The following is a 19,159-nucleotide window of genomic DNA, read 5'->3' on the forward strand; positions in this document are numbered from 1 at the left end:
AATGTATGAACTATGCAAAGATTTTCTCTAGCACGGTAATGAAAATGCTTTTCAAAAACCAAAACAACATACAGTGACATACCAAAAAGCAGCACCAATCAACGAAAACTCGCCGTGTCAAAGAAGCAACTTTTTTTAACGAAGCTAGTGTCAAGACCGTCCATCTTTGCGAGGCAGAAATTGCTGGGAAAGTTGATCCTGTTTTGATGCTACGCAACCGCGACGAGGTGTTGTGGTTGATTCGAAACCCATTTACGCGCGTTCCTAGCCGCATACCATCCATCATGGTAAGCAAAGTGAGAGAGATCGGCAGGAGGGTGTAAGTGACAAAATTCCCACAACCTCAGAAAAGAATTCGGCAAAAGGAAAACAAATTGCGCGTCCACAACACTACCTACAAGGTGGACAGTGCCCAGGGAAAAGGGCACGCCAACAGATAGTCAACATCGTTATTGCTGTGGTTCCTAAGGAATCAACAGCACAGGAAGAGGAGAGGAACAATAATATGCACCTACCAAGTTTATCAGTGAACGCGTAAAAGTGGCGATTGTCAGCGATAATTTGAGTTTTGAGCGCTATTTCCTCCAGAAGATGCAGGTAAGGGAGCTGGGTGGAAAGTGGCAGGAAAAGAAGGTTTTTTGCATCCGTTCGGGCATACATCTGTTTTCGTTTGTTTTATCTCCAAACACAGCAAGTAGACGATCCCCCTTATTTGACTGTAGGAACGGAGGTTAGCGCCAAATACAAGGGGGCATTCTGCGAGGCCAAGGTACGCAAGGTCGTGCGCAACATCAAATGCAAGGTCGCGTACAAACAACAGGGCCTCGGGTCTGGTGTCGTTTCTGACGATCAGATCAAGGGGGCACTTCGGGTGGGTGCGACGGTCGAGGTCAAGCATCCGGAGCGGAAGGAGTACGTCGAGGCGACGCTCACCAAAATCCAGGACTGTTCGCAGTACACGGTGGTGTTCGATGACGGCGACATAACGACGCTTCGACGCAGCGCGCTGTGTCTGAAGAGTGGCCGTCATTTCAACGAGAGCGAAACACTTGATCAGCTTCCGCTGACACATCCGGAGCACTTTGGGAACCCGGTGATAGGAGGACGCAGGGGTCGCAGGTAAGCACTAACGTTAAAAAAAAAACGCTTATTTGGAAATCGGGCAAAAAAAGAAGCTGTCGTACATAAAAGTTGTGTTTACGTTTGCAAATAGCACCATGCATTAGTTAGAGGAAGTGGTGTACGATTGGTAGAGAAACGTATACAAATCTCCGATAACCCACTCGGATGTGTATGTCTGTCTCTGTGGGTCGGAGTGGTAGTTGGTTCTTTTATCTGCTATTGCCATTTGATCCGTCATCATGAACAAAATGCCTTTGTGCCCATTATTGCATACGCACTATTTTCTTTCATCACGATCGTGACGATCGCATATCTTGGCTTCAGTCTTCTGTACACCATTGTCGAGTTGTAACTTACATTCAGTCTCTGTTCTCTGGTGATAAAATATGGTTTGGGCATTGAGGTTTGTGGCAGACAATTGTTTTTTTTTTTAAATAACTACACACAAATTCGTTTTATTTTTTCCTTTTTTTTCCTTCTAGATCACGACACCTCTTGCCGGATGAAAGTTCCGATGAGGAAGACGAACCGACTATACATTCGCGTTCCAACGCCAGCGATAAGGAGGAAAACATCGGGAAAGTGGTGTGCGTGGAAACGAGCGATAATAAGAAGAAAAATCCGAAAGAAAACTGGTTCCCTGGGCTTGTGGTTGCTCCGACCGCTCAGGACACGGTGCGCATCCGTGTGAAGGACGAGTATTTGGTGCGCTCGTTCAAGGACGGTCGGTACTACACCGTGCCAAAAAAGGAAGCGACCGAGTTTACGCGTGACAGTGTGAACAGGTCCGAAGCAGCCGCCGTTTCGGCAGCAATCGAGTACATGGATAATGATGTACTTCCACCGCACTGGGACAGGGAAGCACTGTTCGGTACGTCGGGTAGCTGCAGCGATTCGGACCAGGAGCTCGAGACGGACAGTTCCGACGATGAACCTACCGAGGAAAAGGATCATTTTGTGGCGCAGCTGTACAAGTTTATGGACGATCGAGGAACGCCACTGAACAAAGCGCCATCGATCACGAATCGGGACGTGGATCTGTACCGTTTGTTTCGCGCCGTGCAAAAGCTGCATGGTTACAATCGAGTTACGACCCAGAATCAGTGGAAGCAGATCGCGCTGCGATTGGGCTTCTCACCTGCTACAGCCAGTATCACCAACCTGGTGAAGCAGGCGTACAAAAAGTTTCTGTTCTCGTTCGAAGAGTTCAACCGCAAACTCGGATGTACGATGGTACCACATCCGAAGACGAGTCGTTCCAAGGGCCGCAGTCTGGTACGTGCCAGCTCGGTTCAGTCACCCAAGCTGGCGGAAAAGGAAAAGCTCCTAACGGCAAAAGAGAAGGCCGCATCGGCCGCTGCAGCAGACGCAACAACAAAGGCGGGTAGTTCGACGGCTATAATCACGGAAGCATCTAATTCAGCAGTAGAAGAATCGGGCAATACAAGCGAATCAAGCGCTGCCGAAAGTGCCGTATTGAGGCCGAGCAGTACCAAGCGGAAAGTCGGTGGGGGAAAGGTGAAGGCGTTGGTAGATAAGTTCGAGGAAAAGGAGAAAGAACGGGAGAAGGAGAAAATGGCTGGAAAGGTTGGCGGTGAAAGCAGCGGATCGTCCGGTGGTGGCAAAAAGGAAGATGGGGGACCGGCCTCAGCAGTGAAGAAGGAAAAGCTCGGTGCGAAGGCAAAATCCGTTGAACCGGTGGTCGAGAAGCGAGGCCGTAAGAGAAAGGACGCCGATTCGGTAGACTCCAAAAAGGATGACCGGGAAAACACAAGCGTAAGTGGTGTTAGCAGTGCGAGTGGCACAGAACGCAGCATTAAGCAGGAGAAACAATCCACCAACAGTAGAAAGGAAGAAGCCAGTGGCGGTGGTGGTGGTGGTGGTCCACCGGGGAGTGGAGGCGGAGGTACTGGAGGAAATGGATCTGGACCGGGAACAGCAGGTGGGCATGGTGGCACTGGTAGAACCATTAGCCCGGCAAGTGCAGTTTCAGTTGGAGCTTCCGTTCCCGACTTCCCAATCGAGGTAGGCGATAAGCTTAAAGTGTACTATGACGAGCAGAAGGTGACATACGAAGCGAAGGTGATCGAGATCGCCAAACAGGAAGGAAATCCCATCTATCTGGTACACTATACCGGTTGGAACACGAGGTATGGCAATCACATTCGGGCCGCAGCACCGTTTGGCGCTTTTAATACAAACATTTCATATTCACAGGTACGACGAATGGGTTCGCAAGGAACGTATTGCGGAAAATTTAACCAACAGCAAAACCAAGAAAGGAAAATCTTCCTCGAACACACCCACGGGCAGTGGAGGATCGACAAGTAAGGGCCCATCGGGATCGACCATCACGACGGGAGATAAAACGCCAAAAGTTGCTAAACGCAGCCGTGGTAATTCGAAAGGTGAACAGAGCACCGGTCCCGGAGGAAATGCTACACCCCGTTCGACGACTCCCAACGTTGGGCGAAATAAATCACCGGCCACCCCATCCAATCGGAGACCGCTCACCCGTGGTGGTTCGTCAGCGGCTACGGGATCGTCCCTTTCGGCCTCGGCCGCCGCTGCTGGTAGACGCACCTCCAACAACACGGACATTTCGTCTTCACTGTCTGTGCCGACCGATCCAGATAATACCAGCGACACCGATTCGGACGAACCGATGCTGAAAAAGTGCACCACCAACAGCACCTCGTCGACCACCTCGTCCAACTCGTCGATTTCCATCTCATCAACGAGCACGAAAGTAAGTACAACAGCCGAGGCCGGTTCGTCGTCCGACGCTGCGGCCATATCGGACGAGTTTTCCAACGGAGCATCCAAGGGTGGTGGTGGTGTTGGTGGTGGTCGTGACTATGATCTCAATCAAGTAATTTCCTACCATACTGCGCTGCATTTAACAGCTCGATCCAGATCTTTACTAACCGGGGGTCAATCCTCTCTTTCTCTTTCTTTTTTCTATATCCTTCCCCTCTCTTTTATGTCGTATTCGGGTTCGGGTTTGCGCTTCACGTCGCATCATCATCACATTTTGGGTACTGCTTTCGTTTTCTACTTCGTTTCTTATGTGTTCAACCCTTTTATTAATCGTTCCATATGATCCTTCACATCCACCCTGTCGATCATTCATTTTAGATACGTTCCGAATTGAAGGGCTTCAAGGAACTAAAATCATCTGGATCGCCAGCATCGGACACAACAACGACCACAACCACAACTGCCGGTGCAGGAGAAGGACCCGCATCCGCCTCCTCCGTTACGGATGTGCCGAAACATCTTATACCGAAACAGGAACCAAATATGCACACAAGAAGTAGTTCCACCGAGGTGAAGGAATCACTTTCGAGTTCCAACACACCGCTGGCCACGATCAAGAAGGAGCTGACTGCTTCGGCGACAGTGAAAGAGGAAGAATCCACCGTAACTGAGGAGGACGACGAACCGGAGAAGTCATCTGAATCGGAAACGCTTAGCGAAGAAGATTCGTCGCAGTCCTCTAACAAGGCATTCTCTAGCTCACCCATTACAACAATGGTCGATTCAGACACGGCCGAAACACCACTAGCAGCGGGATTAGTAATGAGTCCCAAGATTTTGGCCTCGCCTCCTCCGAGCGTGGAGTGCGAAGATTCATCATCCACCGAACCTTTAATAACGGTAGCTAACAAAGCAGCGGACGCAAAGGCATCCCTTGAAAAGGGTACAGCGGCAAGCATTAAGAAAGACGCGATCGATGGAGGGTCGGGTGTTGAAAAGACAGCCACTGCACCAGCATCGGCAGGAAAGCCTCCGATTAAAACATACGGTACGGCAGCAACTATCATTGCCAACTCGGAAAAGATGGCTTTCTGTACGGTGCGTGATGCGAGCACGGAAAACGAGTTGAAACCGCAACTTGCTGTACCAGCAACGAAAGATTCTGTGCTGGAATTGCCCTCGAAAAATAATCCCCCGATTGCGTCACAGCCAGCAGGAGTATCTCCTTCGCTGTCGGTACGTTCGAAAACAGGCGTAACGGAAGATAAAGCCACCGTTGTTACTTCTAGCATGACATCGCCATCTGCAACCAGTGGCCGCACAAATACCAGTTCTTTAACGACACCTGTAAAAGCTAGCTTTGGCTCATCTCCTTCGGCTACAGCTGGAAACTCTAAAGAAGACTCCCCCGTGCCATCACAGGGTGTAATCATCGCTGCCGGATCTAATGCACGAGCAATAAAATCTCCGAAATCTTCGCCTTCAGCAATACAGTCGATAACATCAACTGGCACCGCCACGCCGGATGATGGTAAGGGGAATCCTTCGACGATCTCTCCCGTCGGACCAACGAACATTCTGTCCCAAACGACCAGCTCCTCTCCGCATGGAGGTGGTTTCAATTCGCTACGCGCGGAAAAAAAGCAATCGAACGTACAACATTCGGGACCGGGAACGGGAGCGAGCGTAATGGAGAGGAAGTTTACCCTTGGACGAGAAGGAACGTCTGCATTTTCATCACCGGCAAGCACTTTATCCGCTCAATCCCCTCTTTCCACAGCAACTCCGGCAACTTCTTTAAAACATGGCAGTTCCGGTTTGCTCGGGGAGAAAAAACACTTCTCCTCGTCGACGCTTACACCGGCACAAAATAAGCTACTCAGCAAGGAAGCTCTGTCCATAAAGTCACTGTTTGAGTCGACCGCTAACCGGATGGACGAAAAGATTTCGGACGTGTATGAATTTGAGGATGAGTATGACGACCCGGCAGATACAGGGAGTGGACCAATGGGAGCAATGAGTGCTGCTAGTGGCGCACCCGGGAGCGGAACAGGTTCCCGTAAGCTCGTATCCGATGTTCCACCTGCCGAGGTAGTTAGCTCACTTTCGCTCACCTCCTCCACAACATCATCCTCCTTGGGTGGTCAGTTTGGAGATGAGAAAAGGAAAAAGCCATTACAACGGAAGTCAACGGCTGTTCCGGTGGATCCTTTGGACACATCCAATTTCGGGACGGGCAACTATAGTGGGGCTTTGAAGCGCGCGAAAAAACCCTCGCCGGTTAAAGCTGAACCGATGGGAGTGGAAAATAAATCACCGAAAGGATCAGGCATTTTACGCCGTGAGCCTAAAGAGAAGGAAGAGAAGGAACAAAAGCAGCCCTCTGAGAGTGAATCGGGAACAGTGGCTACGGAGACACTTCGTGCCACAGTTTCTTCTGTGGATCCACCTAAAGAAAAGTCTATCCCCAAGACGACATCAACTGCAGTTACTACCTCTTCTCAAGTAGGATTAACGACCGCTTTTGTACAAACACCTGTAAAGAGTGACTCAACGTTTGATGTGCTACGGAAATCTCCGAGCTTCAATTTGGTTACTCCTGGTCCCCTAGGTAGTAAGGAAGAAATGTTTAAATCGCAGGATGATATCGAGACAAAACCTAATCCTCCACCATTGCCAGCAACGACGACACCTGGAATTTTCACGCCAGTTATTTCAGCTTCTACGATTGGCAGTGGTGGCGTAAACGAACGATCAATCTCTTCGGTGCTGTATCCGCACGGTAAAGGCCCATCTACTTCCGTGCTGCTAGCAAAGGCAGGTGACGAGAGTCAGAAAGAGGAACCGACGCTGGAGAATTGCAAAAAATACTTTAACGATATGAACTTTGAGTTTGATGCTCCGACCGTGAAGAAACCACCGTCGATTGCAGACAAGGTGCTGAAGGCTTTAAGTGAACAGCAGCAGCAGCAGCAACAACAACTGCAAACGATAAAATCAGAAAAACCAGACTTCCCAAAGTACATACCAAGTTCGATGCATCACCACTCTCTTCCCAACACGCCGAAATCGATTATAAACAGTGGTTTGTTATCCTCGCCGGCAATGGAAAGTGGTACACCAATGTCATTCGCTTCTACAGTGCATCCAACGATAAAATCGGAATCCATTAGCAGCGGTGGTAATACTGCCGCCACCGTAGTTTCGTCCTACACATCATCACCCATGATGGCTGTAAATCATCCACCAAAACCGGGATCATTGGGTGGAAATGAAACACCACAGTCAGGAAAGTCGCACGAAGGCATGAAGATGGAACCGGAAGATTCTCACAACTCCACGACAAAGTCATCTCCGATCAGTAATGATGCTAAAGCTACGACCAATCAATCGCCAGGGTTATCATCTTCCAACACTGGTGGGGTTCAGAAGATTCAGCTTGAGCAAATTCCCACATCCCGAAGTAATGATCTAACAGAATCGCTCCGAAAGCTGGATCCAGATCCACGGTTTATTCACGACGATGAATCTACGGACAGCAACGATTCTGAACATCGTCTGATCATCGAGGATGCGGAATCGCAAGGCAGTGGTGAACCTGTAACCGGTAGTGCGATGGTACATTCGCAAACGGTTTTAACGAGCTCACCCGCCGTGCCCAGCAGTACAGCTGCGGTGATTGTCCATTATGAGAGCAAACCGGCAGCTTCAGTGATCTCGGCCAAGAAGGAGCTGTTTGAAGAAAAACCACGATCTGCTACATCTTCCATTACGCTCGAGATGGCTTCAGCTGCGTCGGCCGCAGCTGTTGCAGCGGTAGCAGGTAAAGAAAAACTCATTCTAAAGCAGGACCACACTGGACCAACGGACACTCCGCTAGCTTCGTCGCTTGTGAAAGAAGATACCACGAAATCATTATCCGGCGCACCTACAGCGTCGTCGGAAAAGAAACCAATAGGTGGCGCAAAGCAAAGCCTCCTCGAGGCAATCATACAGATGAATACGGCCAGCCGCGGTATGAGCTCTGAAGAGTATTTGATGCACAAGGTCCATGAACAACAGCCACCGTTACAACAACGCGTCAGCGCAGACGGTGAATGTCGTAAGGACGTGTCCTTCCCAGCGCAGAAGCAATATGACACTAGTGTTGTTCCTGCGACAACATCCGTCATAACTTCGACGGGGTCGAACGAATCGTTAGGATCTTCCACGGTATCGCTCAACCCAGAGGATTCGCCTACCCAATCCCTGCACTATCTTCAATCACAATCAGCACCACAAGCTCAGGCACCGAACAATGAATCTCTGTCGTTGCTACTCTGCGAGGAAACGATTCCAGGCTCTCCAGCACCGAAAGATCACGATCGACTGCAGCCGTCTACAGTCGGACGTAAGGTGTATGCTGAGACACCGTTGGCGCCGCCTTCATCATCATCTTCTTCTTTCCTACCACCACAAAACATTCAAACCGCGACCGATCTGAAACCCGTTCCGATGGATCTAGAGCCGCCAGTGGTGACGATAACGATCGGTGGTAATACGACGATCAGTAGTACCAGTCAAAGTGGGATCGGTGGGACCGGTGGAGTGGGATCGTACGCTTCCAATCTTCAACAGCAGCAGCAGTCATTAAGAAGTAAAGTAACTTCTGGTGGAGGAGAATCCACCGCCGATACTCCGAATAGTTCTCCGAGGGATTCGGTTAGTCAGGATGAAAGTAAGTATTTGGTTTTGTCAATCGCTCGCGTGATTATGCTGACAAACGTTTTTTTTTTCTTTAGCACATGATCAAGAATCGTTATCGCCGATGAAAAAGCGTCGTCAACGCAAGCCGAGCGAAGAGCCAACGCTCAAACGCCGCCGCACGGGAAATACCAGCCTGGGTGGCTATGGATTTGGAAATAATGGTTCAAATACTAGCTATGGCCGTAATCAACGAGGTCTTAATACAAGCAATGGTACGTCGAAAGCAGCGTTTGCAAAGGAAAAACGTTCTGTATGATATTTTTCTCCTCTTTCTCCAATAGCAACAGACAGTGAGGACAACTCAGATAATTTAGCGGCATTCCACCGATCATCGTCGTTGATCTTCGTTGGAAGCAAAACCGGCCGACCCTGTCAGTACAATTTCCTGGTCAATTTAGGTAAAACTGTAGACGAATGTTCTCACCTTGAGTATGTGATTACAATTCTCCATTATTTCACTCGCTTTTCCGCAGATCCATCCCTAAACAGTAACCACCGGATAGGGATTATAAGGAAAAAGATACAAGAGTTGCGCAAAACGTACAACGTGATCAAGGCCGAGTTGGCGAGTATCGATCGGAGGCGCAAAAAGCTACGCCGCCGAGAACGAGAAAACAAGAAGCAAGCCAAACTGAACAGTGCCAGTGCCGGCAACAACTAAGAAGCGGACGGTGCTGATAGTTTGTATTGTTTTTGTTGTCTTTCTTTCAGTTGTTTTAGTTTTTCCCTTGGTTTGCGTTAACTCATATGTTCTGGCTTTCACAGCAGAACGGCAGCACAGTTATTAGCAGTAAAGTGAGAGAATGTATTGTGCTTCTCGTGAGAATGTACAATGCGCAATGGTCCATGCTGCAAACGTACACATGAACCTTTAGAAAGTTTCGATAGCCGGGGTTTCAACACGCTGGTGAAATTTTATTTTAGACCTATTTTAGTATCAATGTTCTTACACGATTTTACTTTTATTTGTTGTTGTAGTGTTGATAGGATTTTTCTATACCATGCATTGAATTAGTGAATGTATTTTTTTTATTTTTATACTTGTCAGATTTGCTACTTCCTTACCGAGTTGTTGACTTGTAGTGCTATTAAGACGTGACAGTGTGAATCTAAGAATTTAAGCTATACATAGTGAAGGAACAGTGATTTCTTGAAAAGGATATACAACTGGATGGAATCAGCTGATAGTATTTTAAACGCTCATTTCCGTGTTTGTATAATGGAAGGCCAATTTTAGAGTAACATGCTTTAGTGATAGAGCACACCCAAAAGTGCAGATATATGATGCATTGCACTACATTTAGAATTCAAAACAGATCTTTACCATCCGCAGCAATAGCGCGTCGGTCGGCGGTTTACTGTGACGAACTGCTAGTATGTGAGACGATGCACTCGCCTGAATAGGATGAATTCATCGTTAGCTGCGCGCCATGCTGTAAGGTGTATTTTTGCTTAAACACTACTTCTCGGAAAGGGAAATTAATTATTACTCGTCATAAGGTGTGCAATGAGACATGTACAGAGTATTGTGAATCCTAACAAGATGCCGTACACGATGCCATCCAGTGGACAGCACTCGAACAGCATCATTAAATACAAGAATATGAACACAAAAGTTTACTTTTTCATCAAACAAACAACTTTATTTGCATCTGCTTCCTGAAGCGAAAATACTACTCGGTAATTAAGTTGTGATCACATTCGGTCTACCCACCTTACAAATCTATCGATTCGAGCTAAATCACGTGCGGGGGTTGCGGAAAGAAAAGAACATTAGACTAGAATGGTGTTGAGAAGGCATTCAAATCCGTTCCGTTGCTACATATTGTCATTTGGGAGAGATTCCGCTACGTATACTAATCTATTTTAAATACACCCGGAACTACTCTGCCAGAGTAATAGAATTAGTTGAGAAAGCAGCAAGGGACTAGCGGTGGTAGAGATTCAACTATACTTCGTTGCAGGTGCGCTGATTAGCGGTAAGTGTGAGGAACACTTGCTCGAGTGATGTTTGCCCAAGGGCGTAATCTTCAAGTTGCAGCTGATCCCGTGCCGCCTCCAGTAAACCAAACATCTCTGACCAGCGATGTCCAGTGTCCCGGATGTGATAGGTGAGGTAGTTGTGATACTCTTCCTTGAGGATGGCACCGGTACCACCACCACCACCACCAGTAGTGCCGACTGAAAAGGTCTGCTGCATAAACGACTTGATCGCTTGCTTGTTCCGTTCGGCCTCCGTGCGCGATCCATCTCCGGTGCGTTTCAGCTTCATGGTAAGAAAGTAGCCGTGGGAGAATTTATTTTTCAGATGCTGAGCCGACCCGATACATCGGAATTCGCCATTCACCATGATTGCAAGGCGCGTGCATAGTGCTTCGCATTCTTCCATGCTGTGCGATGTGAGCACTAGCGCGGTTCTGCCCTCTGACCGTACCCGACACATCACGTTCCAGAAGTGACGCTTCGCACCCGGATCCATGCCCGTGGTTGGTTCGTCCAGGTACACCACAACCGGATCGCCGAGCAGAGCCAGTGCGGTGCTTAGTTTCCTTCGCGTTCCACCACTGTACGCCTGGACGCGCTTGTCCAGGTGGGCAGCAAAGTGTAGTTCCACTGCAAGCCTTTCTGCGATCGAATCGATCGATGGACCCGGAATGCCACGCAAACGGGCAAAAATGCGCAACGTTTCCCGACCGGTCAGATCTTCGAGCAGAGCATCAAACTGGGGACAGTATCCGATCTTGCGATAAACGGCAGGAAGTTGCGTGCGCAGACTGTATCCAACGACCCATGCGTCACCGGCAGTAATGCGTCGATCGCCGGTTAGCATCCGGAAGGTGGACGTTTTACCGGCACCGTTTACACCCAGCAGGCCGAAACATTCCCGTCCTCCGGCGGCAAATGTAAGTCGATCAACTGCCGGTGGTTGAGCGTTGCCGTAACGTTTGGTTAGATCGCGCAACATTAACAAAGCCAGTCCGGTAAGTGATTGGTGTTCTCGCTCTTCGTGGAATCGATCCACCCTGGTACGTTCGTCAGCAACGTCCGAATCCTCGCTGATCGCAATGGATTCCATTTCTTCAGTTGTGACCGCCGCCTTACGATATCTGTTGAAACACAACCGATCCGGTATACAAGCGCTGAGGTGCATCTCGGCGAAAACACGATACTCTTTCAGTAGCAGAACCACAAAAGAACATACTGAAACACCAATCAGGTAAGTCAGATTTCGATTGATGCCTCGCGGATTGAATGAAAATATTTCCACATCTGTAACGGGAATGCAAAAAAAAACAGATAAAATCGACAAATCAACATCCATCTGACGCGTTGACGCTTCTCCACTTACCGCAGCACAGTTCGTTAAATTTGCAAGCCAACTGGGGCGTGCAGAAGGGCATCGCATCGCAGTACGCATCGCAGATTTGTCTCGTCGTTTCCATCACGTTGATATTGTTCAAGCTGTGGCTGAGCGCAAACAGTGGAAACACCATATAAATCCACTCCATCGTTTCTGCCACATGGCGCAGATCAAAGTCCTTCACCTTGAGCAGAAACACCGCCGTAAACATGACCGTGCCGGTGAAGATGTTGAAGATCAGCATCTTAATAAATCCGGTCGACGGCACATCGAAACAGTATGCACCAAGATACGTGAACGGAATGACCGCCAGTCCGAAACAAATGAACACAATCACCACACGGCCAAGTTCCTCCGGTGTGGACCAACCTTCCTCGCCGAAGGCAGCTAATGTACCGATGTACAAAGCCATCGCTACACAGAACACGGCAAAATCCCAGAGAAAGGAAACTCCCCAAAACGTGATCGCGTTCACCCCGCTCACGAACTGCAACAGTTTCGAACCGGACGATCGTTCACGCACATAGTACAGGATGTAGAGGGCACCAACGAAGGCCATTGCAAAGCCGGTGTTGAAGGCAAGCTGGAAGCCCAGATTGCTTCCGGACTGGGTACGCAGGAACCGGACGTGGCTGCTGTACGGGAGCGGTTTGTTCGTCACAGTGATGCTACAGTTGGTGCAGATGGTCCGTGCAAGCGCATTGTAGAGTACGCTAAGCGAAAGTGGCGCCGTATGGTACGCTTTGTTGTTGAACCAGGCAGTGAAGTTACGGTGAACCACATCTAGGGACGCTCCTATCATGTACGTATTATCCACCGCCCGTATGTTTTCCGTTGACTTTTGCAGGATAAATTCGGTGAAATTGCGCTCCGTCACAGTGAGTGAATGTCGGAGTCCAGCACCTGAAGAATGCTTGATCGTTTCTGCATACGCGGCTACGATCGAGGCATTTCGATCGCTTGCCGACAGGACAGTGTTCGTACGATCGTAGCTTGCGAGTGTAATTTCCAACGGGGGCAGAACAACATTGTTGGGAAAGAATCGCACAATTGCAACAACTAACAGAACAAACATCATTGGCAGTAGTATCTGCAGTGAGGATATCTTCCACGAGCGGATAAAGCTGAGATACTTCTTGCAGAACATGGCACGGATCTGACTGCAAAGAAGCTCTGTGCCTGTTTGTAGCTCGAAGGTTTCCGTGATGGTTATTGGCGGAGGCGCAGGATGATGGACGCCGCCGTTTGTTAGACGGTTCTTATCCGTTCCATTAGCGGTGTGCTGAAGTACGTCAGTGTTACCTTCATCACTGCCCAACCTCATGAAAACTTCCTCCAGTGTGGACAAGGCAATACCGTAGCTGGAGATGCCACACCGTTCGGTGTTTTGTTCCAGTTCTTCCAGCGCGGGTTGAAACATAGCACGATACTGTTCGTGAAGCCGCAAGCTCAACTCCGTGCCAATATCTGACTCTATCGCCACGTCCGGTACGTACCGACGCAGTAGCTTCGTAAGCACTTCCGGCTGACAATCGACGCGCTTTACACAAACCAATCGATATCCGGCACCGAAGCGTTTCTTCAAGAAAAACGGTGTGCCAACCGCTCGGAGTTCTCCATCGCACATCACAGCGATACGGTCCCCGAGCACATCCGCTTCGTCCATGAAGTGCGTCGACAGGACGATCGTACGATCGCGCTTCTCCTGCTGCAGTAAGTCCCACACCGTGCGGCGAGCGCCCGGATCCATACCGGACGTTGGTTCGTCACAGAATACAACACGCGAACCACCGCACAGTGCGACAGCGAGCGAAAGTTTCCGCTTCATACCACCGGATAGGGTGTGGGATTGCTCGTTGCGCTTGGATTCGAGCCCTAGCGCTCGTACATATTTGTCGATTTCCGTCTCGATGTACTCCTCCTGCCGGATGCCTTTCAGTCTGGCGAAGAAGCGAATGTGTTCTGCGACGGTCAGCTCGTTGAAAAGCACGTTGTGCTGAGGACAGAAACCGAGCGTATTGCGGAATCGGTTCACAGCGGTACCACCGATCCTGTGTCCGTCGATAGTAGCGTATCCCGATGTTGGAGGGTACATCCCCGTCAGCATACCCATGGTAGTCGTTTTGCCTGCACCGTTGTGACCCAGCAGAACGGTTATTTGATCGCGATAAAAGTTCACGGTAAGTCCACTAACAGCGGCACGCGAAGTTGATTTCCCATCGTAAACCTTCGTTAGTCCTACCATGCTAATGCCGATCTGTTTGTCGGTCGGTTCTTCCTCCGCATTCGCTTGATATCTGCCGGTTGATTTCAATCTTTCGCTTTCGAAACCATTTTCCACAGCTGTCGTACCTGAACCGTCGCGAATTTGCTTTCGCGGAAAGACTTCTTGCATCCAGAAGCTGGTGGTGAGGATAAAATTCCACCTTCGAGGTACACCAAACTGCCCCGGCGCAATCTGTTCTACGTACAATGCTACGGCGAGATAGAGTGCGGCGTCAACAACCAGCATGCCGAATATGTGCGCCATCGTCAGGCTATCATCAACGGTCACGGGCGTCAAGAGGTTGTCCCACTGCAAACCGATCGATGTACCTTCGTGCTTCATGAACAGCATCACACCATATCCCATAGCCGTGTTGCTCCACAGACTCGACCCCAGCTTGGCCCCGAGAGACATCCGATCGTAGTTACCAAACGTTAACTGAAACGGCGTGAGTGAATAGAACCACACAATGCCGGCAATACCTGAGGCAATGTTCGCTGTTGATGAAAGTAACAGAACTTGAATTGTACAAACTTTGCCGATGTCCTGGGACCTGGGGCTCACCTTTGGAGAAGAAGGTGCTGATCATAAAGCACAGCATGATTGTCGTGATGCTGTACACGAACAGAAACAGCCAGATCAGGAAGCGATTGGAGAACTGGAATATGGCCACCTTCGTGTTGGTGGTAAGGTTACAGCTCAGCAGCACGGTGACGAGCGTGATGGACACGGTTAGCAGCGTCAGAGTGCGCACGAACCAGGCCACCCAGTGTATCCACCCATCCAGTCCCATCACCTTCATCGATTCCTTCAACTGTTTTTCCTTCTCCAGCGTGATGAACTTGACCGTGTTGATGCAGGAATAGAAGAACGCAACCATGATGATGGAGGGGAACAGGTTTTCCAAACCACGCAGCAGCGGATCATCGTAAAAGGCCGGATAAGGGAAACGCTGTGGGTGAGACGGGAGAGAAGAAAGTGCATCAGTGCATCCTACCAAGACAATCCTATGGAGATAAACGATCATTACCCTAAGGTGCACAAGAGGCAGTGAATTGTTACGATCGCTACGCATCTCCAGCACCGCACGGCTGATCGCATTCTGGACGGAGGCAAATCCTTCCGCGTAGTAATTCGCTGGATAGCCACCATCGCTGACGTTGATGTTACGCGCACCGTACACTTGAAACTGTGGAAATATCAAGAACGTGCGCCAGTTCGCCCAAAACTGTGCCCCAGGCAGGGTTGTCGTACGCATCTCGCTCGGGAACCGAACGGCAACATCAACTCTGTCCGGTAGGCTTGTAACGTTCTGGAACATGGGAGAGTTTTAGTCACTAAACACCAGCGGCACACCTCGTCCGGAACTAGACCAAGATCGTTACCATGAACTCGTCGGGAAATTCCAATCCCGCTAAGTAGTTGTGCGTGACGAGATCCTTGTACATGCTTTCGCTATCGTTGTAGCCCTGGTGAAGGACATCGGTGCCGAGCATTCTTGCCGCTCGGCCAACGATGCGTTCGAGCACATCATTGCGCGGTGAGTAAGCAATTTTCAAATTGATCGGGTGGTTCGTTACCATCTCCCTAGAAAAAAAAGAAACAATATCAAAATCAAACGCCCTGAGACTCGCACCGTTCTTCGCGTACCGTATCATGGCCAAACTTTGAACATTTAAGCTGCCGAAGGTCGTCGGTTCGGTGTAGACGGTTGGCGTTACGAGACCTCGGACGAGTATGAGCAGCGAACAGGCTAACACCGGAATGGTCACTTCGAAAACCGTCTGCGCATAGTGGCGCTTCTGTATGATCCAATTCTTCCACAGTAGCAGCACAAATTTGTCCCAGCTTGAGGTAGTCATGTTGAAGCCCCCGGATGTGACTAACGTGTTCCAGACCTTCCAACTCCGGTCGATTCTCCGCTCCAAACCTCCAACTCTGTTCGAATCTCGTATGTACACTGATTGACTGTGGTAAGCGTTACTTTGATTTAAGGCACACTAATGATGGATTGCAGTAATGCTCTTTTGCTGCGGGGAAATTCCTTCCGTTTGCGTTACTTCGGAAGCATTTTTTATTCTTTCTCTCACTCTCGTAACTCGCAGCTAATTATGGGGCGCAAGTACACAATTGTCTCTGAAGTACACAAACCGGTCCACCGCAGTAAAAGAATCCACCCTTAACGCACGATGTTGGGTGGGAAAGGAAACGGCAGAATCACACGCTACCACCACCGTTCCATGATTGCGTCAATCGACGGTACAGCAGCAACAATTCTCTTCCACACTAAACGATGTGCCCCGTTCGATGTGGAAATATCGAACTGGATGGATGGATCTAACACCGGGTGAATCATTTCGTCAGGTTGCGAAGTGGTGGATTACACTGTCAAAAAATGTACTACCTCTGACACACACACACTCTCACGCCCTTTCCACTGTTTCGCGGGCGCGCGCATGCTTTTTTTGTTGAGTTTGTTTGGGGTGATTTCATTAGACATCATCCCCCCCCAATCTTCACGTACACTAACACACACGTATGAGGGGTGATAGAACAAAACATACATGCACACACACACGCACGCGTTTTTTTGCAAACAAGAATTTGGTTGGGTTATGTAGGGTCGATAGTAGAAGGAGGGGGTTTATTACACCCATCTCTCCACGTGGTGTGTGTGTGTAGTGGTGTTATCGGATGGCTTTATTTTGTGGCGCGATTTGTTTACAACCGCAAGATCGCCGTTGTATTGTATTTGGATTGCTAGCCGGCTATTTTTGCCTTCATGTGCATATTGAACAAATAGTCACACGAACTTCGAAATGGTATTCATAAGGGGTTATGTACATGGAGGAAACTGCTCATTATTTAAATATATCCTATACAAAATATGCAAACTTTAATTACCGTGTTTTTTTAGTGTTACCTTCATTTCAGTCAGAGTACCGTAAGTTAAGTAAAGGTGTCGTGTGTTAATCTGGTATGATATTTTCAGACGAAATTCCTATTTAAAAATATGCTTTATGGCAATTTCACGCTTTACAACAAACATTGTCATCACTGTTCTCTTTCTCCGATCATTGACACATCATACGCATGCATTGTACTTCAACAACTCTCAATCATCATCATCATCAATTCTGTTCTTCTTTGTTATATTTACGTAGTTCCATAGCAGTCACCATAGACTGATTGGTTGGTTGCGGTGTAAGCATATTGGTCAGTGCGGATCAGTGTTCTTCGTACGTTGAAGGAGTAGCAACAGCGGCTTGCTACTTCTCGGTTAATTAAATTGTTACAACGCGTTCATTACAGCCAGCGCCATGTTGTTTGTTTCGGGTGCCCTGTTGCTGCTGGGGTTATGGGACGCTACATTGATCGAAGCGAAGCGATCGTTCATCAACCCTTACCCAACATTCCAGGCTGTGCCACTGGCACCGAACGATGATGTTGGAGAACCGCTGTTCTTAACGCCGTTCATTGCGAACAAATCGATCGAAGCAGGCCGGGACGCGGCTCGTGTCAACCATTCCGCCATTCCAGCAGACATCGAAAGCTATTCGGGATACTTCACGGTGGATGAAACAACCAACTCGAATCTCTTCTTCTGGTACTTTGCGGCCAAACTAAGCCACGATTCACCGGTGGTTCTGTGGCTTCAGGGGGGTCCTGGTGCATCGTCCCTTTACGGGTTATTCACAGAAAATGGACCGTTCGCTGTGCGCAACGACTTGAAGCTGGCTCCACGCAAATACAGCTGGCACCTGAACCACCATCTCATCTACATCGATAACCCCGTCGGAACGGGGTTCAGCTTCACCGATAAGGAGGAAGGCTACTCGACGAACGAGACACAAGTCGGTGCAAATCTGTACAACGCCCTGCAGCAGTTTTTCACCCTGTTTCCCGACCTGCAACAGCAGCCCTTCTTTGTGACCGGTGAGTCTTACGGTGGAAAGTACGTCCCGGCCGTGGCGCACACGATCCACCGGAACAATGGCGCGGCAAAGGTAAAGCTTAACCTGCAGGGTATCGCAATCGGAAATGGGTTGTGCGATCCGTACCACCAGCTCGTCTACGGCGACTATCTTTACCAGCTGGGGTTGATTGATGGCAGAACGCGTGACCAATTCCACCAGTACGAAGCGAAGGGCCGTGACTGTATCACAAAGAAGGACTTCAAGTGTGCCTTTGACGTTTTCGATGAGTTGATCAATGGGGATCAATATCCAAGCGGATCACTGTTCAAAAATGCGTCCGGATTCACCACGTACTTCAACTACCTGCAAACGGTACCGGATCCCGGGGATGAGTATATGGGGAAGTTTTTGCAACTGCCGGAAACACGCCGCGCCATACATGTGGGCAACAACTCGTTCCACGATCTAGACGGTGAGAACAAGGTCGAGGATCATCTGAAGCTCGATGTTATGCAGTCGGTTGTGCCGTATCTGAACGAGCTGCTGCACGCATACCGTGTGGTCATTTACAATGGTCAGCTAGACATTATTGTGGCGTACCCGCTGACGATGAACTACGTGACTAAGCTTAGCTTTCCCGGAGCAGATGATTACAAGAAGGCACCACGACACATCTGGCGTGTGGATGGTGAGATTGCAGGGTACGCGAAGGAAGCGGGCAATCTGGTGGAAGTGTTGGTCAGGAATGCGGGTCACATGGTACCGAAGGATCGGCCGAAGTGGGCACTCGATTTAGTGATGCGTTTGACACATGGTAAGAAGTTTGGAAAGAAGCCCAAACACTTCTAATAATAGGGAGCTCAACAGACTTAGGCAAATCATAGGCCAGGGGCGTTCGTTGGCACTTTCAAGCTAGAAATATAATAAAACTGAGCCGTTCACATTTATAAGCCTCGTTTGTATTTACAGAGAATTCGAAATATTAGT

General features: G+C 49.1%; 3 protein-coding genes across 3 annotated transcripts; 2 read left to right on the plus strand and 1 right to left on the minus strand.

Annotated features, from left to right (window-relative positions):
• The first annotated feature begins 489 nt into the window (after positions 1–489).
• LOC128711685 (mucin-19) lies at positions 490–9,289 on the plus strand. Its single transcript, XM_053806568.1, has 8 exons — positions 490–597; positions 692–1,119; positions 1,605–3,272; positions 3,340–3,994; positions 4,261–8,599; positions 8,664–8,840; positions 8,910–9,026; positions 9,102–9,289. Exons 1-8 carry the CDS (start codon positions 592–594, stop codon positions 9,287–9,289), a joined length of 7,578 nt encoding a protein of 2,525 aa, XP_053662543.1. The 5' UTR covers positions 490–591.
• A 1,287-nt stretch (positions 9,290–10,576) lies between these two features.
• Positions 10,577–16,117, minus strand: LOC128713248 (phospholipid-transporting ATPase ABCA3-like). The gene is made up of 6 exons (XM_053808108.1): positions 15,906–16,117; positions 15,641–15,842; positions 15,286–15,567; positions 14,820–15,207; positions 11,978–14,752; positions 10,577–11,898 (listed from the first exon to the last, which is right to left on the minus strand). The coding sequence occupies exons 1-6, from the start codon at positions 16,115–16,117 to the stop codon at positions 10,577–10,579; spliced, it is 5,181 nt and encodes a 1,726-aa protein (XP_053664083.1).
• A 1,458-nt stretch (positions 16,118–17,575) lies between these two features.
• Positions 17,576–19,021, plus strand: LOC128713249 (venom serine carboxypeptidase). The gene has a single exon (XM_053808109.1). The coding sequence runs from the start codon at positions 17,576–17,578 to the stop codon at positions 19,019–19,021; it is 1,446 nt and encodes a 481-aa protein (XP_053664084.1).
• The last annotated feature ends 138 nt before the right edge of the window (positions 19,022–19,159 follow it).

The sequence above is a fragment of the Anopheles marshallii genome, chromosome 3, assembly GCF_943734725.1.
Source record: "Anopheles marshallii chromosome 3, idAnoMarsDA_429_01, whole genome shotgun sequence".
NCBI classification, from domain to species: Eukaryota; Metazoa; Arthropoda; class Insecta; order Diptera; family Culicidae; genus Anopheles; species Anopheles marshallii.

What these genes read in the sequence shown, in the direction of transcription:
- LOC128713248 (XM_053808108.1), bottom strand. Translation starts at nt 16,117, where the DNA reads ATGACTACCTCAAGCTGGGACAAATTTGTGCTGCTACTGTGGAAGAAT. An exon ending in TGCCTCTTGTGCACCTTAGG is followed by an intron (nt 15,208 to 15,285) that starts GTAATGATCGTT and finishes TCTCACCCACAG; the next exon opens with CGTTTCCCTTATCCGGCCTT. An exon ending in ATTTAACGAACTGTGCTGCG is followed by an intron (nt 11,899 to 11,977) that starts GTAAGTGGAGAA and finishes TTCCCGTTACAG; the next exon opens with ATGTGGAAATATTTTCATTC.
- LOC128711685 (XM_053806568.1), top strand. An exon ending in TATACCGGTTGGAACACGAG is followed by an intron (nt 3,273 to 3,339) that starts GTATGGCAATCA and finishes TCATATTCACAG; the next exon opens with GTACGACGAATGGGTTCGCA. An exon ending in GTGACTATGATCTCAATCAA is followed by an intron (nt 3,995 to 4,260) that starts GTAATTTCCTAC and finishes CATTCATTTTAG; the next exon opens with ATACGTTCCGAATTGAAGGG.
- LOC128713249 (XM_053808109.1), top strand. Translation starts at nt 17,576, where the DNA reads ATGTTGTTTGTTTCGGGTGCCCTGTTGCTGCTGGGGTTATGGGACGCT.